Genomic DNA, 26,474 nt, shown 5'->3' on the forward strand with positions numbered 1-26,474 from the left:
TTCACTACATAGTTGATTGCATATATTGAGTGAATTTCAAACAGTGTTTTTGCACCCTTGAAGGGCACTGCAGGAAGGGGACAACACACGAAGGGGCAGTCCAAATGAAAGTGAGCAACTCAACCCCTCCATGAAGGGCCCTTCCACAAGGCCGTTAGCGAAGGTTTATAAGTGCATATAGTGTAAATTGTGTCATTTGGGACACAGCTCAAGGTCTATCTACAGTATTGTACAGATAGCCTAAGTTTCATCATTTATTATCTGTGGTTGCCAAGGGGTGCACAACACAACCAAATTAGCAAAGCAAGGAAAAGCTGAAAACACGAGAAATAACATAACAAAATGAAGTTACAAAACAACGGAAATAAGCCAAAGTACAATGGAAATAAGCCACAACACAACAGAAATAAGCCACAACACAGCAGAAATAAACCACAACAAAATTAAGCCACAACACAATAGAAAAGCCACAAAACAACACGAGAAAATAAATAAGACACAACAATGTTATCAAAAGCAAAATAAATATAAAAATTTACTTATTTATCCTTAAGTGCTCTGGCCAATACCTGGTTGGGTTTCTACCAGAACTCTTAATGCACATTACTTCATCAATATTTGCTCGAATCCGTAAGAGGCAAAGATGCGAAAATTATGTCACAGTACTTGCAAATATTTTTGCTTACTGGCAGCTCTTATAAGGTGTCCTGCTCCTGCGAAAATGGGCTGTATGCTAGCCGTATCCTCTGATTGGACAGCGAAGCATTTAGGGAAATAATATCAGACAGAAAGATAGACAAACAGACAGACAGACTGTGCCTGTATTATAACAGTATCAAATATAAAATCTTTGGGGGCCTGGGTAGCTCAGTGGTAAAATACGCTGGCTACCACCCCTGGAGTTCGCTAGTTCGCTAGTTCGAATCCCAGGGTGTGCTGAGTGACTCCAGCCAGGTCTCCTAAGCAACCAAATTGTCCCGGTTGCCCTAGGGAAGGGTAGAGTCACATGGGGTAACCTCCTCGTGGTCACTATAATGTGGTTTGTTCTCGGTGGGGTGCATGGTGAATTGAGCACGGATGCCACAGTGGATGGTGTGAAGCCTCCATACGCGCTATGTCTCTGTGGCAATGCGCTCAACAAGCCATGTGATAAGATGCGTGGGTTGACTGTCTCAGACGCAGAGGCAACTGGGATTTGTCCTCCGCCACCCAGACTGAGGCGAATCACTATGCAACCACAAGGACTTAGAGCACATTGGGAATTGGGCATTCCAAATTGGTAGAAAAGGGAAAAATCCCCCCCAAAAATAAAAAAAAATAAAATCTTTTCTCAGCACTGAGCATACAGTAAGGCTCTACATGTTCTATTCTGTGCTTGTGTGAGTTATCACCCCACATAAGTGGTTATGTTGTTTACCCTGCCACAGGCACTGAAGACCCTGCGGACAGCAGAGTTTAAGCCTTATGTAATTTACATAAAACCACGAATCCCAGAGAGCCACAGACGTCGCAGTGCTGGCACATCACCAGGAGGGGGTGAACATGGGCGATTCACAGTGAGTCTGGGTTTACATCATTCAGTTCTAAGGAAACCCTGTGGTACTCATCAAAGATAATTCTTTCAACCTCTCAGAAATCAGCCTTAAAATTGTATCATCTAATAATAATTGGAATAAAATTACAGTGACTGTCTGGTTTCAAAATCAGCAAGGTTATTCTTCCATGAAAAATTTATGATGAAATAATAGGATCCATAGATTTTTTTTATTATTTTTTATTACACATATCCACTGTCATTTCTCTTTCATTTTGTTCTCCTCATTGATATTCTTGTGCTACACTCTCTCTTCATCTCTCAGGAGGAGGACCTGCAGGAAATGCGTCTGTCGGCACAGCAGATAGATCAGCAGTATGGTCACCTGGTGGATCGAATACTGATAAAGGAAGACACTGCCAGTGCCTGCACAGAACTACGTAGCGTCCTGGAGAGATTGGAACAAGAGATTTTCTGGGTTCCTGTGAGCTGGGTCAAGGCCTAGGACCCCCCTGTACTCCAGTCCAGACTATTGACCAACACCCCAACTGAAAGCCTTGCAGTGCTGGGCTTCTTTTTCTTCCATTCTGTGCAGACTGACTGCACTGGGTCTCTCCTGGGCCTGGCTTCTTTGAGCTCTGCCATTTCTTCATTGGTCTCAAAGGAGAGGGAGCTTTAGACTAGCATAAAGAGAGCATGAATGTCTTAATAGAGAAAGAGTCGAGACGTTAACATTTGGTTTTAAATGGCTGTGGAATGTGGTTGTCATGGCAATGACAATGTTCTTCTGAACTCCTCAAGTGGCCAGAGACTGTAAATGTTTCAACATTGCATATCAAGCTGCTCCTTTGTGATGTACACCCAAAAAGAGACTTAAGCAACTACTGTACTTCAGTTTGAAATAATTTAATGTTTAAATTTCATAAAGCTTTACCTATCAGGCTTTACTTTATTTTGTAATAGAAATCAGGTTCTCTTTGAGGTGCATGAGTGATCAATCTTTAATCCTTACAAGAAAATATTACAATTTGGCTGTGCCAACAACTGTCTCAATGACCTAGCTTTTCTTATGGACTGCAAATTTTCTTTATTTGGAGTGTTACAAAATACAATGCCAAATCACTTAAGCTTATAAGTAAATGTGTTAAAGGGTTTTTAGGTTTAGATTAACAGAGACAATGTTAAGACAGTAACATCCAGGCCCCTTATTTTAAAACTAGACATAGAATTGTGATTAAATGGTTTGAAGTTAAATTCTGGTTTTATGGAAGTAGTTAAGTGTGTATGTTACAACTGTATTATGAGCTCATGTGTATCTTTTTCTAACAAACTTTCACATTTACTATGTATCCAGAACTTTTTACCATTTCCCAAAATATCGTTCTATTCTTATTGATCCTAGTTCACCCTTATTTTGAACTGAAATCTGTTGCCTTTGTCATAAGGTTCCACTGTAGGGTGTAAAAATGATCAAATGTATGTCATGTACTGCTAATAAAAAACAAAACCCACCGAGAAAACGTTCCTGTCTTACATATGCACAAATGTGACATATAACACATAGAATTAGTTAAATGCATTTAAGTATGCATCTACACCACTACCGAAGCTGAGACGTCAAAGTTGATGGATTGGATGTGGCAATTTTTGTGCCCAAAAGCCATGACCAATAATTTGACGGATGACCCAAAAACACATTTATACACTTATGTCTGCATTTGCATTACCTCAAACAAATGTAAGAATCATGGGTTGCCTTGATTTAGTGGATTTTGTAGGCAAGTTACTGCCAATTTCACACTGCTTTTTACTCTGAATCTGAAAATAGTTTTGTCTATGACTCATTTGACCCATCTGTCACAGGACAGATCAATGTTTTTTACGAAACCCAATTTCAATTATTACTCATATTCCAGTACCAATTCCAGTCATAACAATTTGGGACAAATGTGTATTTACTGTGCTTTGCCTTTTATTGGAGGTATATTTATCTTTCATTTTATTTTAGGACATTCATGTATTTAGAGTGAAATAATAGTTAAGAGGGACTGCAGGTTTCCCAAATGATTATATTGTACTAACATTATAAATTCATGCTTTGTGTCATCAAATGAAATCAATGTTATCCCACTTCTAAAATATGCATGCTTTTGTTTTGTTTTTATTCTATTTAATGTTTTTCCTATTTCATGCTAGATTAGTTTTTTGACATTTTGACAGTTGCTTTCCTAAAACAGAACAAACAATCCCAGATTTGTTACCCATAAATCTGGGTGGAATATTTGAGATGCCCATGACACTTGGATGAATCATTTCGAATATGCGATTATAAAAGCATAGACATCAATCAGACAGCGTACTAACTCTGCCAAATTAAATTTGGAACTTATTAAAAACTGAAGAACAAGATAACACATATTCTCAGTGGATTCATCCTTTAATCCTGCAAAATAGAATCAAGGTAAAGCAAAGCTTACAAACAAACAACCAACAGGCAAAGCATTCAGAGTGTAATAATTGCTTATTTCATTAGTAAAACTTTATTTGGAAGAAGGACGGAAGGGCCAGAAACCTCCGCTATCTTTCTCTAGCTGTAATTCACAAGCCTCTGAGCAGTGATGTGTGTGATAGAATTCTGTCCTCTTAATTGGGCTGAGAGGGAGGGGGCGTGATGCTTGCCAATTGACATTTGTTTGATTGCATGGGAACAACTGTTATTTGTTTGGTGAGCAGAATGCTCCTTTGAAGTAAATCCCTTCCAGGGCCAGATTAACCATAGTGCCTAGGGGCACCATGTCAAGGGAAGCACCAAGCGATGTCATTTTCTAAATAATCTTAAGTATGTTTTTATTTCAGTGATTGTTAAAGTGTTTCAGGATCATTATTCAGGTGTAAATCAATGATCCTGACAGCTACTGAAGCAGCACCTAGATGGCACTGCCATATGGAACCTGTTACTTTTCTCACTGCTGGCCATTATGAGGCAATTACAGTAGTTTATTATTACTGGATGAGGATTTTAAAAATGCTTTTACAGATACTGCTGAGGCACATTTCCATTCACAGATATGAATCCTTGCAATTATCAGTTTTTATTAAAAGTTATTATCCAGTGTCTCCAATGTGTAGCCAAGTGGAAAAATGTCATGTAATTTGGCTCTGTTCATAAATTGGACGTGGCCCCTTTAAGAACCGGAGTTTTGTGACACTTGCTGTCTGGCACTCTCTCTTGTTAGAGAGGTGAAAATGGTATTGTGCAAGAAAGCTCCCAGTTTTGTTCATCGGTTGAGAATTCTTGGGAAAATATAAGTTTATACTATAAGTCTGACCATGTTTTGGCACACGTGAGGACTGGGTATGTGAATTTGGTATTGATCATGTCTTATTTAATGATTTATAGCCCAGAGTGTTTTCCGGTTTGGTGAATGGGTGTGATGTGTGTTATATGTGAAAATATGAGAATTCTATTGTTTTAAACTGTTATGCATGTCCTTAAAGCCTGGTTAAAAATTCATAAAATGCTTTGAGTGATTTAAGCATGTGTTAAATGCATAAAATGCTTTGAGTGATTTAAGCATGTGTTAAGTGCATAAAGTGATTTGGGTGATTAAATGCATGAAATGCTGTGAAAGATGAAAGCATGTATTTAGTATGTGTTGAGGCATGTGGGTAGGCTGGTGCCGTTTGTTTCATTTGACATTAGCCTCTACCATATTTTATTTTTGCATTTCATTTTTAGTATTTCATTTCATTTTTTTTTTGTATACGACCGCATCAACTGCTGTTTTTTTTTAGAGACAGATGTCAGATTACACCCCCCCCCCCCCCCCAATATATTTTTGGATCCCATGTTGTTTATTCATAACCCACTGGCTACAATTGAGATATAAAACGTACAGAGATTTAAAAGCAGATGAATTGAGATTTCAGTTTTCTGATCCACCAAGCGCCCCCAGCAGGAAGAAGACTTTGTGTCTCCAAAAGTGGCTGACAACTCAATATATGTTCATGTCCAGGGGCACAAAAGAGTCTTAATCTTTCAACACCACTGAATCATACTGTCATAAACACATCATTTTTAGAATAAGCATAAATGAACAAGATTCACCAACACATTTTTTTTGTATTTAAACACACACACACACGCACGTGTTGGTGCAGCTATAATTATGATGACTCTCCACAGACATAATGATTTTTATACTGTACGAACTATAGATTCTATCCCCTAACCCTAAACCTAACCCTCACAAAAAACTTTCTGCATTTTTACATTTTCAATAAAACATAGTTTAGTATGTTTTTTTAAGCGATTTGTATTATGGGGACACTAGAAATCATCATAAACGTCCTGGTTACTTTCATAACCTCCGTTCCCTGATGGAGGGAAAGAGACATTGTGTCGATTTAGTGACACTAGGGGTCACTCTTGGGAGCCCCAAACACCTCTGCTTTTTTGAAAAAAGGCTAATGAGAATTGGCGAGTGGAATTTGTAAGCCACTTCCCCGGACATACAGGTATAAAAGGAGCTGGTATGCAACCACTCATTCAGGTTTTGTGCTGAGGAGCCGAGACCAGGTCCCGGCCATTTCAGCGTGTAGTTCAGCATTGTGGCAAGAGGGACACAACGTCTCCTTTCCTCCATCAGTGAACGGAGGTTACGAAAGTAACCAGGACGTTCCCTATCTGTCACTCACTCAACGTTGTGTCGATGTAGTGACACTAGGGGTCCCTATACAAAACGCCACAACTAGCAGAACTGTGTTGCATGAACTGGCGATGTGTGATGGGAAGACTGCTGTGTGCCTCGTAGCCAGCGCACCAGGCCATCACGTAACCTCCTCCAATGCTCTTATGAGTGTCGAACGGTCCATCAGGAACAAGTCGACTGCCCAACTATAGGGACAGGCTAGCCTAGCCGAGGCCTCTTTTCCCTCTCTTTTCTCCCCAAAAAGAGTGGAATTTGTTAACTGACTGGGAGCCATAAGTGTCTGCGTATGGGGGTGTCCCTACCAAGGGGAAGACACCGCGGAGACCACACCCCACCCAAAAAGGGACATTGTCTGTCGCGTGGAGCATTTGATCAGAGAACCACATCTGGGTGGGCCAGTAGGGTGCTACTAGGATGACCTGCTCCTCGTCCTCCCTGACCTTGCACAGGGTCTGTGCAAGTAGGCTCACTGGGGGAAATGCGTATTTGTATAGTCCAGGGGGCCAGCTGTGTGCCAGCACATCTATACTGAGGGGTGCCTCGGACAGGGCGTACCAGAGCGGGCAGTGGGAGGATTCCCGGCGGCTGTGTGCCCATTGCATATGGCGCCCCAGCCCATCTTGGAGGCGTCTGTTGTAACCACGACATGCCTGGAGACCTGCTCTAGGGGAACCCCTGCCCGTAGAAATGCAAGGTCGGTCCATGGGCTAAAGAGGTGGCGACAGATCAGTGTGATGGCCACGTGATGTGTCCCGTGGTGCCGTGCCTATCTCGGGACTCGAGTCTGAAGCCAGTGCTGAAGCGGTCTCATATGCATCAACCCGAGCGGTGTGGCCGCCGCTGAGGATGCCATGTGTGGTTTCAGTGGAACCACTGCTCTCTGTCTGAACACCTTCAGACAGTTCAGCACCGACTGTGCGCACTCGTTCGTGAGGCGCGCTGTCATCGAGACCGAGTCCAACTCCAGACCGAGAAAAGAGATGCTCTGAACCGGGGTGAGCTTGCTCTATTCCCAGTTGACCTGAAGCCCCAGTCGGCTAAGGTGCCGGAGCACGAGGTCCCTGTGTGTGCACAGCAAATCTCGAGAGTGAGCTAGGATTAGCCAGTCGTTGAGATAGTTGAGGATGCGGATGCCCACTTCCCTTAGTGGGGTAAAGGCAGCCTCTGCGACCTTCGTGAAGACGTGAGGGGACAGGGACAGGCCGAAGGGGAGGACCGTGTACTGGTATGCCTGGCCTTCGAAAGCAAACCGGATGAAGGGTCTGCGTTGAGATAAGACCAAGACGTGAAAGTACATGTCCTTCACGTCTACTGCCTCAAACCAATCTTAATACCGGATGCTCGCTAGAATGTGTTTTTGTGTCAGCATCTTGAACGGGAGTCTGTACAAAGCCCGGTTCAGTACTCGCAGGTCCAGGATTGGTCGCAACCCACCACCTTTATTTGGTACGATGAAGTAAGGGCTGTAGAACCCTTTTTTCATCTCGGCTGGAGGGACAGGCTCTATCACGCCCTTGCGCAGAAGGGTAGCGATCTCCGCAAGCAAGGTAGCGGCATTCTCGCCCTTCAACGAGGTGAAGCGGACGCCGCTGAACCTGGGCGGGCGGCTGGCAGACTGAATCGTGTAGCCGAGTCGGATGGTCCAGGTCAGCCACCGCGATGGGTTGGAAAGCACGAGCCACGCGTCCAAACTCTGGGTGAGGGGGACCAAGGGAATGATCACGTCGGACGTACCGGCGGGTGGGGCCTCGCGGTGGGGCAGGTCTCGAGGTGCCACGTCGAGGGGATTTGAGCCCTGTGGCCGTGCTGAGTCCAGAGAAATCGAAGCACTTACCTGGCTCCTGCCGCCCACCATAAGATTGGCCGAGGAGGGGGAGGAGGAGTCTCATCCCCTTAGTCCACCCGACCCAATCCCGTGTGGGCGTGTTTGTGCCACAGCTGGGCACACAGGGGCGGGGGGACCGCCACTGGGGCGCCATACCTACAAAGATGGGACAGTGGATGGTGGTCGTGATGACAACCATGCACACTGAACATGTGATCCAGGGAACAAGAAAACCGCTCTTCTGTTGAATTTTTGGGTACCGCAGCCTCTTGGACATGCGGCAAAATTAAATGAAAATGAAACAAAAGATGGGGGATGGAGTGGCCTGCTCACCAGCTCTGGAGAAGTGGGTCTCCTTGCCCCTGGGTCACCCATCTCAGGGGCGCTTCGAAGCCTTCCTCGGGTTCTTGGCGGCCGGCCGTGAGACGGGTGGCGTCTGCTTCCTGCGCTGGGCTCCACGCCGGGGCCGGGCCATGGGGACGGGCTGCGGCAGAGACGTGTTGTAGTTGCAGGAGGACACCCTTGGTGACGAGCAGATGAGGTGCGGGGTCTTGAGCCGCACTGGGCAGGATGTGCTGTATGGCCTCCGTCTGCTGCTTCACCACCGAGAACTGCTGGGCAAAGTCCTTGACGGTGTCGCCGAATAGGCTAACCTGGGAGATGGGGGAGTCAAGGAACCGTGCCTTGTCAGCCTCGTGCATCTCAACCAAGTTGAGCCAAAGGTGGCGCTCCTGGACCACCAGGGTGGACATCACCTGCCCGAGAGACCGTGCCGTGACCTTCGTCGCTCGGAGAGCGAGGTCAGTTGCCGAGTGCAGTTTCTGCATCAACCCGGATCAGACCTACCCTTGTGCAGTTCTTTTAGTGCCTTGGCTTGGTGTACTTGCAGGAGAGCCATGGTGTGCAGGGCGGAGGCGGCTTGTCCAGCGGCATCATAGGCTCTAGCCATCAGGGATGACGTAAACCTACAGGCTCTGGACGGGAGTTTCGGGTGCCCACGCCAGGTGGCGGCACTCTGCGGACACAGGTGCACCGCGAGCGCCTTATCCACCTGGGGGATCACTGAATACCCCCTGGCCACTCCGCCATTGAGGGTATCGAGAGCGGGGGAGCTGAAAGACCGGGACCGGGCAGTAAAAGGTGCCTCCCATGATCTTGTCAGCTCCTCATGCACTTCCGGGAAGAAAGGAATGGGGGCAGGGCGTGGCCGTGGGCAGTGCCCCGAGCCCAGGAACCAATCATCGGCCGCCCAGAAATCGTGTCCGTCATGTCCGCATCGGCCTGGGACTGGGCCATTCCCGAAGGAGGAAGCCCAGTCGAAGCCTCTGCATCTGACTGGATGAGCCCACTCTCCGATGCTGCGCTCGATAACTCGTCTTCTTCCCGGGCTCTAAACGAGATGTCAAACTCACCCTGAGACGAGCCGGCGACCTCGTCCGAGCGCCCGACCGGAGCAAGCGAGCGTGCTGAGGAATGGGAGGTCCGTGGGTGGATACCTGGCAGAGGTGGTCCCATTGAGGTCCCCAAATCGCCCCCAGTGCTAACTGGCATGGCCTCTTACCCGTAGGTAGAAGGACCGAGGTAGGGAGCCGCTGGGGTGTCTTGCTTTCTTACAATGCAAGCCGCGACCGCAACGTTGCCATGGTCATGTTCTCGCAGTGAGGACAAGACCCATCCACAAACGATATCTCCGCGTGGGCAGCGCCCAGACACGAAAGACAGCGATCGTGGCCATCAGAAGCGGAGAGATATCGACCGCAACCAGGAATAACACACAGACGGAAAGACATCTTTAAAAAGAAGTTCTGTGTGTGCCGCACTTTTAGAAAGAAAATATACTCTTTTTTGGGGGGGGGATATACTCTTTTAAATGTTTCTGCCGAAGCACCCAGGGGCGTTCTCTGCAAACCACAGATGCAGAGGGGGAGAAGCCACTGAAATGCGCTGTAAAATCCAGCAGAGAGGTGAATGAACTCGGTGGATGAATTCAGCTCAATGAATAGAACCGCTTGGCTCCAAAGAGAAAATCTGAATGAGTGGTTGCATACCAGCTCCTTTTATACCCGTATGTCTGGGGGAGTGGCATGCAAATTCCACTCGCCAATTCTCATTGGCCTTTTTAAAAAAAAGCAGAGGTGTTTGGGGCTCCCAAGAGTGACCCCTAGTGTCACTACATCGACACAACGTCGAGTGAGTGACAGATAGGGAACCACATTTATAGCATAATACCCTTGTAATTACCAGTTTGTAACCTAAAAAAAGTCCTCGTAAACCACTTAAACCCCCCCCCCCCCACACACACACACACATACACACACACACTCAATTCTGCAAAACATTTCTGTCCTGAAAGTGGAAAACAGACATTCATCTTGAGATTCAATCTCATTAGCCAGTTTATTAATTTATCTATTGAGCCTTTTGTGTAGCATGAGTCTTTCAGCATGCTGATTTGCACTGCATTGTTTTGTGTATCATTGTGAGGCAACATTGCAGAAGGCCAACATTAATAACATTTAGAAAAGATTGGCTGTTCAATTTGATCATAGTCTACCTTTATTTATGTTCACCAAATGCCACAAGAGCAATTAATATTGCAAATTTGGATTTTCTGGTCGTACCATCCGTGCAGTCTGTCTTATTTACCTTTCAAAGTTTTGCTGTGCTATGCAGGCTTCAAACTCTAGATTCACACAAGTATTTCTGTTCCGTAGTCATGTTTTAAATGATTCAAATGTATGCAGTAACCTGGGGCTTGACTATCAGTCTAATGGACGTCAGTTAAATGTAGCTTATAGCTCAGACCCGCCATTTTAATGTTTTTATTATTATTATTATTTTTATTTTATTTTTTATGAAAACATCATTGCCAGCAATTATAATTTGTTAAAACGTGATGGGCATAAAACTTTGTCAGCTGATAGTTGAAGATTACTTTATTATCTACTTTATAGCTGAAAATTATTTAAAATTTACAAAATCTTTTAAGTTTCTTTATAATAGTAGTCATAAATAATAACAATAACAATAATAATAATAAAAACCCTCAAAGCAATGTGACCAATAAGAATCTTATCAACAAGAGAAATCATAACACGTTGGTGGAATGACCTTCCCAACTCCATCCGTGAAGCTGACTCACACTCTGTCTTCAAAAAAACAACTAAAAACACATCTTTTCCATGAGCACTTAACCAGTCACTAAAAAATAAAAAAATAAAAAAATAAAAATAAATTCTTGTTGCACTTTAATCTGTTTTGAATACTATTCTGATGCTAGTGAAACTTTGTAATATGGTACTTTTCATACCACTGTCTTTGTAAGATGATTCGCTTATGTTTTCCTCTTTTGTAAGTCGCTTTGGATAAAAGCGTCTGCCAAATTAATAAATGTAAATGTAAATGTAAGCTTTCTCTTTGCCATGAATCCTACTTGGTTTAGGAAAAAGGGGAGGGGGGGGTGGATGCGGATAGTGGTGGTGCATTGACATTTTTTTTTATCTTAAATAATAATCAGATAAAGCTATTTCAGAAATTAACTGTTTAGCTTCACTTTAGTAGCCTTCATACAGTCAGTGCAACAAAGGTATTATGTCCACATTTAATACATTTGAGAACCACGAGAGGAAGCAGGATGAGTAATTATATTGTCAGTGTTCTTTATACTGAAATAGCAATAACTAAAATCAAACAATAAGGAGCAAACAACTCCTGAAACAAACTGTATACCTGTAACCGGTCCTGCTTAACCCAATCCGAGCGGAATTCAAACCGGCGTCTCCGGCATGGGAGGCGGGTGCGCTAACGAGGAAGCTAAAGGCTACAGCCCCTAGTGTCAGTCACTAGTGCGCCTCTTGAGGCCAGGGGAGTGAGGTTTAGACACACTGCACAGACCAGCTGGCTACCATTACATACACACCTACAAACATAATTCTATTTGTTTACCTGAGGTGTAACTGACTGACTGTCTGACTGACTGACCACTAAGATCTAAGAGTCACAGTTATAAAAAGAAAGCTTTTTTTTGTTGTTTTTTTTTTTTGTAAATTACTTATATATCACATATCACACTGTTTAAATGTGTGCTGAATAAATACTGCGCAAACTGATTTGTGAATACTCTAAGCCTAAATTTATATTCTGTACATGTTATGTGCAGGAATAAAAACTGTTTCTCATCTGTGAAGGATTTAGATAAATTAACTCCTGCTGATCATTTTCTCTCTGCATATCCCTATTGTATTTAGCCTCAGGGGGCCTATGTACAGACACCATTTTTTTTTCTCAACATATTGGCATCATGTCATCCCTTTTTTTTAATTTTATTTTTTTTATTTTTTTTTTACAGATAAATTGAAATGAATACAAATTACAGATTCATGTCTATAAACCATATAGACAGGTCTCCAACACAAAGGCTGCGTGTCACTACACGGTTTTTCAATCAAATTATCAGTCATAGGCTTCATTTATATAGTCATTTAAGGTTTGAGTTAGGGTTTTGGTTAATCATATATGCATTCCTGTTCACTGTATTACATAATTTACAATATATATATATATATATATATATATATATATATATATATATATATATATATATATATATATATATATATATATATATATTGTACTACACAGTTGTGCTCAAAAGTTTGCATACCCTGGTAGAAATTGTGAAATTTTGGCAATGATTTTGAAAATATGACTGATCATGCAAAAAAATTCTTCTTTTATTTAAGGATAGTGATCATATGAAGCCATTTATTATCACATAGTTGTTTGGCTCCTTTTTAAATCATAATGATAACATTAATCACCCAAATGGCCCTGATCAAAAGTTTACATACCCTTGAATGTTTGGCCTTGTTACAGACACACAAGGTGACACACACAGGTTTAAATGGCAATTAAAGGTTAATTTCCCACACATGTGGCTATTTAAATTGCAGTTAGTGTCTGTGTATAAATAGTCAATGAGTTTGTTAGCTCTCATGTGGATGCACTGAGCAGGCCTGATATTGAGCCATGGGGAACAGAAAAGAACTGTCAAAAGACCTGTGTAACAAGGTAATGGAACTTTATAAAGATGGAAAAGGATATAAAAAGATATCCAAAGCCTTGAAAATGCCAGTCAGTACTGTTCAATCACTTATTAAGAAGTGGAAAATTCGGGGATCTCTTGATACCAAGCCAAGGTCAGGTAGACCAAGAAAGATTTCAGCCACAACTGCCAGAAGAATTGTTCGGGATACAAAGAAAAACCCACAGGTAACCTCAGGAGTTGTTTCAAGGAGCACAATACGATGATACTTGAACAAAAATGAGCTGCATGGTCGAGTTGCCAGAAAGAAGCCTTTACTGCACCAATGCCACAAAAAAGCCTAGTTACAATATGCCCGACAACACCTTGACACGCCTCACAACTTCTGGCACACTGTAATTTGGAGTGACGAGACCAAAATAGAGCTTTATGGTCACAACCATAAGCGCTATGTTTGGAGAGGGGTCAACAAGGCCTATAGTGAAAAGAATACCATCCCCACTGTGAAGCATCGTGGTGGCTCACTGATGTTTTGGGGGTGTGTGAGCTCTAAAGGCACGGGGAATCTTGTGAAAATTGATGGCAAGATGAATGAAGCATGTTATCAGAAAATACTGGCAGACAGTTTGCATTCTTCTGCATGAAAGCTGCGCATGGGACGCTCTTGGACTTTCCAGCACGACAATGACCCTAAGCACAAGGCCAAGTTGACCCTCCAGTGGTTACAGCTGAAAAAGGTGAAGGTTCTGGAGTGGCCATCACAGTCTCCTGACCTTAATATCATCGAGCCACTCTGGGGAGATCTCAAACGTGCGGTTCATGCAAGACGACCAAAGACTTTGCATGACCTGGAGACATTTTGCCAAGACGAATGGGCAGCTATACCACCTGCAAGAATTTGGGGCCTCATAGACAACTATTACAAAAGACTGCATGCTGTCATTTATGCTAAAGGGGGCAATACACAGTATTAAGAACTAAGGGTATGCAGACTTTTGAACAGGGGTCATTTCATTTTTTTCTTTGTTGCCATGTTTTGTTTTATGATTGTGCCATTCTGTTATAACCTACAGTTGAATATGAATCCCATAAGAAATAAAAGAAATGTGTTTTGCCTGCTCACTCATGTTTTCTTTAAAAATGGTACATATATTACCAATTCTCCAAGGGTATGCAAGCTTTTGAGCACAACTGTATATAGCTCATTTTTGGCGCGTCTCTATGGACATTTCACCATTTAACTGGAGCTCTCATGTGCCCAAACATTCAACACCGCTTACAGCTTCGGCCAAGGGGGAAAGTAATTAGAATTTCAATAAGCTTAGACAAATATCAGCAAAAAAATGTTTTACCTATTTTTGGCGCATTCACAACATGGTCAGTCTGTACAAACAGTGATGTTTTCTGTGCTGATTGTGTAGTAGAGCATTTTTCAGTGGTTTTCCTACACTAAAATGAAAAATATAATGACTAAATAAAATGAGAAAGCTGAGGTGTTTATTGAATGTAAAAATGTTTTCTTCTTGCCCCAGGTGGGGTGTCATCTTGCCCCAGTAGTGGGGTAAGATGGCCCCCTTTCATAATTTTTGCTAAATTTGTGCTATGACAACAAAATTAGCAAATGTTTCTATTTATTCCCTTGATAATATGTTGGATGATGCATCATCATCTTTGTACATGCTAAAAGTTTCTCTATATAGTATTGCCTTATTCACAGTAGCACCATATTTAATTTTTTAAGGGAGTGACAATGAGGCTGCGAGGGACTGACATGCAGTCTTCAATGGGATGTACTGTTATTTTAAAGTGTTTTGGATTGTTCCGCTGACAAAACATTGAAAAAAAAAGAACATCTTTCCAATTTAAAAGTAATTTGAACATTGTTCTTAAAGGCATCTTACCACATCTTACCCTATGTATAGGAAGGAGGTATATAGGTAGAGGATGTCAGAAGAATTTCTCTAAGCATTCAAGGGAACTATTATGCAAGTCTTTTAGGTGGAACATTTTCAGAGAAACCTTTGCGTATGAGTTGCCGTAAATGCTCATGCTGAGACGGTTGTTTGTTTTTCGGTGGGGAGAAAAAAGGTGGATCTAAATGGTTGACACTGATACCATGCTCTTCATTAGAGCTGTTGCTCCTTCATGAAGAAAGTTGTTTGACATGCTATTGATTTCCCCAAGCCTCGTTATGCTTACTGTGCAGGCACCCTTATCATCAGAGTCTACGCCATTCAATTAGCCTGCGGCCTCTCAGAGGCAATAAACAACAAACAAGTGATTACATACAGTATGACTTGCCCTCAATAAAACTGCTGCCTATGATTCACAAAGCACTGCAAGCCTTCCTTGTAATTCAGTTAGGATTAGGTGTTTAACAAACACATTATCTATGACAATGAATAAAACGCACAGTTGTTGTAGAGCCTCTAGTGTTCATTTCACCAGGAAACTGCAGCGAAATATAGAAAGCGCACGTAAAGGTCAGTTTGCAAAAAATGTATTTAGAGTAATGTTCATTCTATGAAACCAGGTTGCTACATTTCTATGTACCAGATAAGTAGTCTGAAGCTACAAATGACATAAATAAATATGTAGTTAACTTGACATAAAATATGAAAGGGATTATTTGGTTTGCATAATTATACTACTGTCGATTAACCTAAGATTACCATTATGAAGCATCATGAGAATATCCTGTCACCCTTAGACCCCAAACCTTCAGAGTCTGCATTGATGAGCACAGTTTTCTTTGGTGTGTTGACATATTTCCTACTAAAACAGAATGTTGGGTCGTGCTGGATGGCTTTTGCCTTTTTTAAATATCCAATTAACTTTAGTTTACATTGCAGCCCAGCAAAGCCAAAAAATACCCCATTTGAACTGTGTTGCTTCTCATGCCAGAGCCGATGTTCAGCCGGGGAAAATGAGAACCTATCTCAGTACCAAAGTATTTGTAAATAGTATTTTATTTTAGACAAACAGTAAAAATGAAGAGACTGGAGTTTATGCATCTTGTGAATTTGAGAACATTATTTTTATGGTATTAAAGTATGCCATACCGGTAGTGATGTGCAGTTTGTGTCACAGTAACACCAGTTATCATTTGGGTAACAGCAAACAGTATACAGGCACTGTTTCTTGCTCCCTCCAAACGATCAGGGGTAAGTTGTGCAAGTTTAATGCAGATAAACAAGAAACAAGCAGTAAAAGATCACATTATATCAATGCTTTGAATCACAATATACTAAATATGAAGAACACTTACTCATGCAGTACATCCAAAGCAACCTCAGAAAAATGCCTGCATTCAAATTATAAATAAATGCTAGCCACTTAATTCACATCTAACTGCTGCATTCCATTCAGAAGTGATCATCCCTATGTATGCCCTATTCCCTCCAAAGACAATTACCCTCCACTGTGAGAGCTTCGGAGGGCTGAAAGGTAATAATGGTCATTCACAACTCAATGTTTGGAACAACCCTACAGCATGGATTGTGCTCCCTGATGTACAGTACAGTAGGGGAGGGTACTTTCGCATTCTAAAAATTCATTTGATTTGACAATTTCTCAGCAGTTTGTGACGTTATTAATTTTCCTGGGTCTTTTTATTCACAAGAGAGAAACGTTTCGGTTATGTACGTAACCTTGGTTCCCTGAGTGGGAACCCTACGCTGCGTAATGACGCAATGGGGATCACGTCAGTGATCAAGTGGTCCGAAGGCCTTATACAATTACGCCAATTTATTGGCTGATGGTGCTTAAGTGACGCCCCCAAAGAGCTACGTCTCGGGCTCCTTAAAAGTGCTTTAGATCCCAGATATTCAACATTTAAATGTGCATGTCCAATGAAAGCCCCCTCAACTGAGCTCAATGTATAATCTCTGGCCTCAAAGACAGCTCTTTTGTTCTTGGTGATGTTTGTTTATGTGCATTTCTGTGTATAAGGGAGGCAAAGATTAATTTGTTTTTGTTTAAGGCAATTGAGTTTCTCGCAGCTCCTGTTCTCTCTTTCTTCTTTACCGCATAGTGGCACAAATAATCACATGCTGTCAAACGTGTATTCCTCTGTTTGTTTCTGACAACACAGAAAGACACGCATACACCCACACAATAAAAGACCATGTAATCGAGTAACAAGAAATGATAAATGGAAAAGCATCAAAGTATCAAAGGAAAACATTTCAATCACTAAAAGCACAGATGGATATCCATGCAAAAGTAGTCCTGGAATAACCCTATGATGAAAACAAATAAAAACACACTGATAATTTCTACACAACACATTTCTTTCCTGGAGCGGTGTAAGAGGAGAGACATTTTGAGCAGGAAGGAAAAATAACAACAAACCATAGCACAGGAGTAAATCACCAACAGAAAATACATCATCTGGAGTGGCGCAGTCAAATTCTTGACCTACAGAGTTGGTTTTGCTTTGGCATGACCTCAAAAGAGCGATTCACACCAAACAACCCAATAATGCTGCTAAACTGAAACAGCTTTTTTTTCTTTTTAAAGATAAAGGTGCAAAATTCCTCTTGGCCTTTGTGAAGGTCTGATCCACAATTATAGGACATATTTGGTGAAGGTTATTGCTGCCAAAAGAAATTAAATCCAAGGGGTCGGATGGATGGATGGATGGATAGGGTTGCAGTGATGCAAAGAGAGAAACAAATTAAGGCAGACACAGATGCTGAAATCCATTTAGCCTTTATTGTTTTCATTTCTAAGGTCTGAGGTCCTGGCGTAATTACCCTTAGGGTTACAAACCATGTTGTGGGCAGATGCAAGTTGTGGGCTGATGCTGTGGTTTTCTGCATTTTTGTTTGTGTGAATGTACTAGAAACCCTCTTAACTTACAGACTTGGACTTACAGATTTAGAAGAAATCACAATTTAGGACGAATAAGGATAAGACATGTTATCCTCCACAGCTCATTACATTTGATCAAACTGAGCAAATTGAATTCAGAAAAAAGGTAAATTTTGATAAATCTACATTATGATAAAGATCGCACACTTTGTGAATCTGGATATCTGCATGTATTTCCCCACACTATTTTCACTGAAGATAACAACACACATTAGGCAACATGTGTTGGTATTAACACAATAACACGACTCTCTCACATGCCACAAACAATCCATTGCAGACATTCTTTATTCTGTTCCATGTAGTAAAATTAGTGTTCCCTCTCTTTGTGTTATTTTCTCATATATAAGTTTTACATAAAATACTGTAAAGGCTTTAAGAATAATGTTGCCCTAAGGGAGCATGAAAACAATAACTACTATTAATCCACAAACAAAGAGAGCTTAGAATGGATATTTATAACAAATATTTGCATACTCTTAGTAGACTGACTCGTCATGTGTTTTCGTTGCTGTGAGCACTTTGTGTCCCAGAACAATGTGCTGAAAGTCACCAATTACAATTTAAATACACACGTTTCTTTTTTCTTTTAATTTTGTGGCTTAATTTTGTACCCATTAATATTCTTATATTAAGTATGGGAATAAAAGGTGTAAATTTGAGAAATGCAATCAGGCAACAAGCTTTATCTCCTTGCACAGGACCTTCTTTTCACTATTTTCTGCCAAAGAACATTCTGAAAGATTATTTTTTTTCCATCACAGTCAATAAATTGCTGTGCAGAATGAATGGGTCAGTTAAGCCTTGATTTATACTGAAACTTGTTCCAGGAACCTTACATTTAGTTAGAGACTAGAAAAAAAACACAAGCGCACCTTGGTACTGCCTATTATCCATTATCAAAGAATGTTTTGGCAACATATTACAGTTAACATATGGCAATTACAGTGTTACAAACTGCAGCACAGATGAAGAGCTCTAGACTGATGAGATGAGACAAAGACAACTGTAGCAACTTAACTCAAATAATAAAAACTTTGAACACCTCTAAACTCTTTACAAGTTTGCAAAATCCCTGTGAAAATGTTCAAGAAAAGTGGCATCAAGATTGTTGTCAGCTAAAGATCTAAAGTGTTTTACTAATCATTAAAAAGTGCTTATGTATCTCTCAACAAGAGCCTTAATCAAGTGTATGAATGTTCACAACAGTTTTCTAATATCAGCTTTCCGTAAGTGAAAATACCTCCTCTCACATTTGACAAAATGAAAACTACTGGCTGTATTACTTTACTCTTATACATAATATACTACATAATATGTTTTTCTTTACTCACTCTGTTCTTCACTCTTCTTGAAATTGGTTCCGAGGAGGCTAAAGCAGGTGCAAAATCATACACAGCCACAATGGGCTCATAATGGCTACCACAGTACTGTGACCCATTCTGCTTTTCAGGTTCCACTAAATATGAAAAAAATAAATAAATAAAAATAAATAAATAAAGTTAGGAAGGGAAAGACTCTTGGTTTTATGATGCATCCCTGATACATCACAAGTCAATTCAGATGCAGGAACAAGTAGCAAACGTACAGCACAAGAAGGCAAAACATTCTCCGCATGTGAGAGAATGACATGTTTGAAAAAACTGTATTGTAAAGCGTGAAATTGACACATGCACAGTTAGAACAGTTTCACAACATTTTCTCTGCTTAATAATTTAGTGTTTTGGCAGTAGACTTCAAAATGGAGGCTGGGTAGAGAGAGAATGCGAGAGCATGCTGAGGCCATGAGCATTTGGAGATCCTCACATGCTCGTGTTTATCTGTTTGTTTACAAGTAGCTGTCCTGACAGGTCCACAAGCTTCTGCTTTCCTTCATGAGTCCAAAACAAGCAGATGGTGTGTGCGAGAAACTTTGAGGTCCTTAAGTTCCTCAAGAAGCTCCTTTGCTTCTGGTTCTCATGTTTATGCCAAATGATGACGTGACAGTTTCAAAATTTAAGCGAGAAAAAGAGATTAAATCCCTTTTCCTCTCTTTCCTCAGCCTGTCACCCTTTGGGTACCAATTCCGTCTGTAGGAAGTGAGAGGCAGATGGTCTGGCTCCCCCTGATGGTGTTAAGAGGAAATGCACTCAGCAGGCAATCTCCTCTAGGGTACCCAGGGTGGTCTGCAGAGAAACACTGACTGTGTGGCTAATCGATTCTGAGTGGTTCACCACAGGATCACAGGTGCTCTGAATAAAAAAATAATAAATAAAGTAATAATAAAAAAAAATATGTTATCAATATTATTGGAATAGTTAATTTAAAATGAAAATTATCTCATTACCATCAAGCCATCCTCACACAAACTAATCCTTTGGCTTCAGAAGACTTGGAGTATTGCGTATGAGTTGTGTGGAATGCTTTTATGAATCTATTATGGAGATTTTTTTTTTCCTCTTTTTGAGCTTGACAGCCACTGTCCTTATGAATTAATTTTTTGATCGGAATTACAATGAGGCTATGAGGGATAGAAGTACAATCTCTGGTATGGCAAGCACTGTATAAAGCTGTATATAGGTCTTAGATCACATCTAATTTTCACAGCTGAATTATATGAATTATATATGAATTATTATTAAAAAATGTTTTATATATATATATATATATATATTTTTTTTTTTTTTTTTTGGCAGATGCTAATTTCACCCTGATGCAAATAATGGCATATGCTATTTACACTCCAGTGCAAATAGTGGCAAATATTAATGGCACCACATTTATATATTTAAATACTAACATACAGTATATGGGCATCAATACTGTGTGCTTATTATGTTCAAGTAGACTCCCACAGACACACTACATTAACCCCTACCCCTAGACTGAACCCTAGCGTTACCTTAGAAACAATTACCTTGGTTTTACTGCACTGTTTACAGTAACCACAGTTTCACCATGTTATTTTGTTGTAAACTTACATTAACCACAAAATTAACCACAGTTACTACATTACCACCATATATTACTCTAGTAACACTATGATTAATTGCATTAAAACTTTGGATTCTTCTAAAAAAACATGGTTACTACAATATATTAATACTGTGATGCAATCTACACAAACAATGCCAAACGTGTGCACCTCCGGATCAAATGTGGTTCATGTGGTTTCACCAAACTTTTGGGATGCAAATAGCTACACAGTGTGACAGATGCTATCTACACCAGGGTTTTGTTTTTCCTTATTTTGATTACTGAATATTTTTTGGAAAGATTATTTAATTAAATGTTTTTTTTTTATGTTTCATCAGCTGAACAATCAACACCAATTTAAACAACAGCGCAACCAATTCCCGTCAAAGGTAGGCTAAATATGGTGCTACTCTAAATAAGGTCCATCCAGGTTTAGAATGACATGAGTGTGAGCAATTTAAGATAGAATTAAAATTTTAGGGTGAACAATTCCTTTAAAACAAAACTTTCCATGCACTAGTCAATGTTCCTGATATCTAAATAAATCATTTGAAACTCAGTAGGAGATTCTCTTACCACATCCTCTCCATGACTCTCCTCCTCCTCTTCCCGGTTCAGCAGGTCCAACAGTCTCTCCTTCACCACCTGCCAGTAACACATCACAAACCACCATCTCATTCACTGCCAAATCAGGTCTCAAACTGCTGCCCTGAGATCACTTTGTAACTATGCCAGGGCTGCGTTAATCAACTCGACAACATGGGTTGCAAGCCAGGGCACTGGCCATTAGGGGGGTCTCAGGAACAGGAGATTTAAAATTATTCATTTTGGTCTAATTGTATATCCACTCATCAGTTGTATATCCATCCAAGTGAGCTCTTAGCTCTGAAGTGTGTTTCCCAATGTTGACACTGTATTTCAAATAAACACAAATCTAAATTGCCTCTGGAGACCACTTTTGAAGTTGTGGCTACTAGCAAAAATAGAGAACCAATAGAGGCCTCTTGTGCCAGCTTGATTTTATAAATGTGATTGAAGACTTTGCTTATAACAGCAGAAAGGCCTTCTGATAGTGGTGCATGGCATTTAATTAATTTTAGATCTCTACTTGACTTTCTGTGGTTGTACAATGATTTTAATGTAAATCTAGTCAAATTGAGCACAACAGTCGGGTTCCGAAAGTAAAATCCCCATTTGTTTTTTCCATAGACAAATTGATTTTTTCGGATAACTTTCAAACCTTTAAAGACAGGCCTACTGTGAGCTTTGTGGTTGTTCATTAACGATATATGCTTCCTTTGTAGCATCAGTCTGGGTTATTTCAAACTCATTGTTTAAAAATCGTGTTTCAGAGCTGGGTTTCTGGTGAACAACTACACTACACGTGGTCGAGCAGAAAAAGATCAATCAGAGAACTGTGGCCAAGAAAGCCCACCAAACAATCCCGGGAGCGACAGCACACTCCTATGACACACTGTGAATGATGCAAACGAGTCGGTCTGCCTGCAACCTAAAAGTGCATATATATTTGTATATATCTGAATATTTCACCATAAATGTAATCTATATTTTTCTATACTTATAATCAACAACCTAAAAGCAATAGTTCTCTGTCTGTCACTCACTCGACATTGTGTTGATGTAGTGATACTAGGGGTTCGATCTTGAGAGCCCCAATCACCTTTGCTTAAAATAGATAAGGCCAATGAGAATTGATGAGTGGAATTTGCGTGGCGTGCACCAGATTTTTTCTTCTGAGCCGAATGCATGCTTGTTTTCGTCCTCTCACCTTTCGCTTACGCTGATGGATTTTACGGTGCATCTCAGCGGTCACCCTCGAATGGTCGAGTGTTGTGCTTCCCCTGGGCACTCCGGTGGCTGAGTCCGTGGGTGCTAAAAGAGTATATCCAAAAGATTATTTTTCCTTCTAAAAGAGCTTGCGCAAACGCTTGCTGTCTTTTTAAAGATGTTCTTCCATGTTTGCACTACTGGATGTGGCCTTTCTCTCTCCCCTCCGGACAGCCATGAAATCTGTCTCGAGTGCTTGGTGCGCCAGCACGCTGAGGCAGCTTTCATGGAAGGGTTATGTTCTCATTGCGAGAACATGCCCATCAGAATGTTGCAGTCACGGCTCACTTCCTTCTTCATGAAGCAAGGAGCCATCGTGGCTGTTCCCCAACCCGCTCCATCCTGGGCTGATGCTCAGCCGGCCGGGTTGGCAAGCACCACGGGTGATCTGGATGTGGATATGGGAGTGTTTTCGCTGGCTCAACCCCCGCGGACCTCCCATCCCCCAGCACGCTCGTTCTATATGGAAGAGCTGTCGAGCGATACAGGCGGTTCGCCTCAGAGCAGATTTAATGTGTCGTTAGCGGCTCGCGACGAGTAAGAGCTTTCGGTCGCAGCATCGGAGGATGGGCTTCTGCTGTCGGAAGCGGATGAATCTTCTGAGCTCCCGCCCACGGGTGGTAGAGCACAGGATGAGGCGGACGCTGAGATGGCATTCGTGCTTGCCCAGGCAGCTACGAACATCGGGTTGAAGTGGAACCGTCTACCCTGCCCTGAGCATTCATGGTTGGATGATTGGTTCCTGGGCTCGGAGCGTGACTCACTACCATGCCCCGCCCCGGTGCCTTTCTTCCCGGAAGTGCACGAGGAGCTAACGAAGTCATGGAAGGCACCTTTATCTGCCCATACATGCCTCGTGGGCTCGTCCATCCTAACTACCCTCGACGGCGGAGCGGCAAAGGGATATGTCAAGCTCCCCCAGGTAGAGCGCGCCATAGCAGTGCATTTATGCCCGTAGGGTGCAGCCACCTGGTGCGACCAACCAAGGCTCCCTTCCAAGGCCTGTAAATTCTCTTCCTCATTAATGACGAAGGCTTAAAAGGCCGCGGGTCCAGCCGCTTCCGCCCTGCATGCCATGGCCATCCTGCAGGTCCACCAGGCCAAGGTGCTCAAAAAGATCTGCACAAGGGTAGAACCGACCCAGGGCTGATGCAGGAACTGCGTACTGCAACTGACCTTGCCTTATGGGTGACGAAAGTCATGGTGCACACCCTGGGCCAGACGATGTCCACTCTTGTGGTCCAAGAGCTGAACCTGTGGCTCAAACTTGCGGAGATACGTGACGCCGAGTAAGTCTGCTTTCTCGATGCGCCCATCTCCCAAGGGGGGCTTTCACCGTCAAGGATTTTGAGCCCATCAGTTGTTGACGGTGAGGAAGCAGACCGAGGCGATTAAGCACATCTTTCCGCTGCCTGACTCGGCCACCTTCAGGCCTCCGAAGTCCCGCGGCCCATCTGCTTCTCGCCAGAGCCGTTCCCCTGCAGTGCCGGCCCCGGCTCCCGTAACATCGGAGCCCATATGCTGGCCTCAGAGAAGAAAATCCTCCCGCGGGAAGTCGGCTCCATCTGCCCGTCAGCTTGGCCCCCAAGAACCCCGGACAGGCTTCAAGGCAGCCCTGGCATGGGCAACCTGGGGATGAGGCGACTGACTCCGACCGGTCTGGCCCGGGTGAACTCTCCAGACCCACCATCACCCCTGGGCCAGCGCATGTTAAGTATTATATCACCATGTGGTCGGTAAAACAGCAGTTTCCTCATTCCCTGTGTCAGCGCACTCATGACGGCCAGGCGCTGGAAGTCTTTCTGGTCAATCAGGCGAATGCGAGTACCTCCCGTTCCCTCGTTCTCTGTTGAGAGACAGCCGGCGAACAGGTAAGTGTGCTGGTCTCTGGGGTCGCTCGCCCACCCCAGTCACCTGCCACCGTTGCAGGCTTGCAGAGCAGCATGTCCCCCTGGGCTGTCTTCCAGGTGGGGCACCTGCTCTGCCTTGCCATGAACCACCCTGTCTGGGCACGGTAAGTCCCCTAGGTGCCACTGGCGCAAAATCTGGAGGCCTGGTTAGCGCTCTCCAGCCCCTCGCTGTGGCTCATCAAGATGTTTCACCTCAGCTACGCGATCCAGTTCGCCAGACGCCTGCCCAGGTTCAGTGGCATCCTCTCCACTACGGTGCGGGGCAAGGGTGTCTCCGTCCTCTGGGTGGAGGTTGCCACCCTTCTGGCGAAGGGAGCAATAGAGCCCGTCAACGTAGCAGAGTTGTGCAAGGACTTTTACAGCCCTATTTTATCGTGCCCAAGAGAGGGGGATCGTCGCGCCCAATCTTGGATCTGTGTGCTTTCAACAAAGCCTTACACAGGCTTCCGTTCAAGATGTTAACACAGAAGCACATCCTGGCATCAGTAAGACATCAGGATTGGTTCGCGGCTATCGACCTGAAGGACGCGTACTTTCACATATCAATCCTTCCTCGACACAGACCCTTTCTTCGGTTTGCCTTCGAGGGATGAACATACCAGTACAAGGTCCTCCCCTTCGGTCTGTACCTGTCCCCTCGCATCTTTACCAAGGTCGCAGAGGCTGTCCTGGCCCCGCTGAGGGAGAAGGGCATTCGCATTCTCAATTATCTTGACAACTGGCTAATCCTAGCTCACTCACGAGATCTATTGTGTGCGCACAGGGACCATGTGCTTCAGCACCTTGACCGACTCGGGCTTCAGGTCAACTGGGAGAAGAGCAAGCTCTCCCCTGTGCAGAGCATCTCTTTTCTCAGTATGGAGTTGGACTCGGTCACTTTCAAGGCACGTCTTATGACCAAACGTGCTCAGTCAGTAGCGGTGCCAGTGAAACAATTTCAGAGGCTCCTGGGACATATGTCATCCTCAGCGGCGGTTCTCCCCCTCGGTTTGATGCATATGAGACCGCTTCAGCACTGGCTACAGACTCGAGTCCCGAGGTGGGCATGGCGCCATGGCACCAGGCGTGTGACCATCACACCACAGTGCCGTCAGACTTTCAGCCCTTGGTCGGACTTGGCATTTCTACGGGCAGGTGTTCCCCTAGAGCAGGTCTCAAGGCATGTCATGGTCATGGCAGATGCCTTGAACTCGGGCTGGGGCGTGTGTGCAAAGGGCAGGCAGACTCCTTTGGCAGAGCATCAACTGCTTAGAGATGCTGGCGGTATTGCTGGCCCTGCAGAGGCTTCGGCCGTTGATTCAGGGCAAGCATGTGTTGGTCCAGACCGACAACACAGCGACCGTAGCATACATAAACTGCCAAGGCGGCGTACGCTCACGTAGCATATCGCAACTTGCCCGCCGCTGCCTCCTCTGGAGTCAGCAGACGTTGAAGTCGCTGTGAGCCACTCACCTTCCAGGTGTCCTCGACCGTACAGCGGACGCGCTCTCATGGCAGGTAACGCCCCGTGGGGAGTGGGGACTCCACCCCCATGTAGTCCAGCTGAATTTGGAGAGATTCGGGGAGGCGCCGGTAGGGTAGACCTGTTCGCCTCCCAAAAGTTCTCTCACTGCCCCCTTTGGTACTCCCTGTCTGAGGCTCCCCTCGGCACGGTTGCCTTGGCGCACAGCTGGCCTTGGGGGCCGCACAAGTATACATCTCCTCCAGTGAGCCTCATTGCACAGACTCTGTGCAAAGTCCGGGAGGAAAAGCAACAAGTCCTGTTCATTGC

At 43.3% G+C, this 26,474-nt stretch overlaps 2 protein-coding genes across 5 annotated transcripts in view; one reads left to right on the forward strand and one right to left on the reverse strand.

Moving 5' to 3' along the window:
- Nucleotides 1-3,054, forward strand: part of LOC127450815 (MAGUK p55 subfamily member 3-like) — a 37,669-nt gene extending 34,615 nt beyond the window's left edge. For 2 of the 3 annotated variants that reach the window (XM_051715196.1, XM_051715197.1), the window contains 2 exons: nt 1,428-1,556; nt 1,860-3,054. In XM_051715196.1, coding sequence (XP_051571156.1) covers nt 1,428-1,556; nt 1,860-2,039 — 309 coding nt within the window. In that variant the 3' untranslated portion in view covers nt 2,040-3,054. Of the gene's footprint in view, nt 1-1,427; nt 1,558-1,859 lie in introns of those variants that run through there. The other variant, XR_007899033.1, reaches the window with a different exon arrangement.
- Nucleotides 3,055-17,812: 14,758 nt separating this feature from the next.
- The window catches only part of LOC127450817 (acid-sensing ion channel 2), a 731,245-nt gene continuing 722,583 nt past the window's right edge, over nt 17,813-26,474 (reverse strand). For both annotated transcript variants that reach the window (XM_051715203.1, XM_051715202.1), the window contains 2 exons: nt 21,522-21,590; nt 17,813-20,221 (listed from right to left, as the gene is read on the reverse strand). In XM_051715203.1, the coding sequence (XP_051571163.1) occupies nt 20,120-20,221; nt 21,522-21,590 (171 nt within the window). In that variant the 3' untranslated portion in view covers nt 17,813-20,119. The remainder of the gene's footprint in view (nt 20,222-21,521; nt 21,591-26,474) is intronic.

This window comes from Myxocyprinus asiaticus, chromosome 13 (assembly GCF_019703515.2).
Source record: "Myxocyprinus asiaticus isolate MX2 ecotype Aquarium Trade chromosome 13, UBuf_Myxa_2, whole genome shotgun sequence".
In the NCBI taxonomy this organism is placed as follows: Eukaryota; Metazoa; Chordata; class Actinopteri; order Cypriniformes; family Catostomidae; genus Myxocyprinus; species Myxocyprinus asiaticus.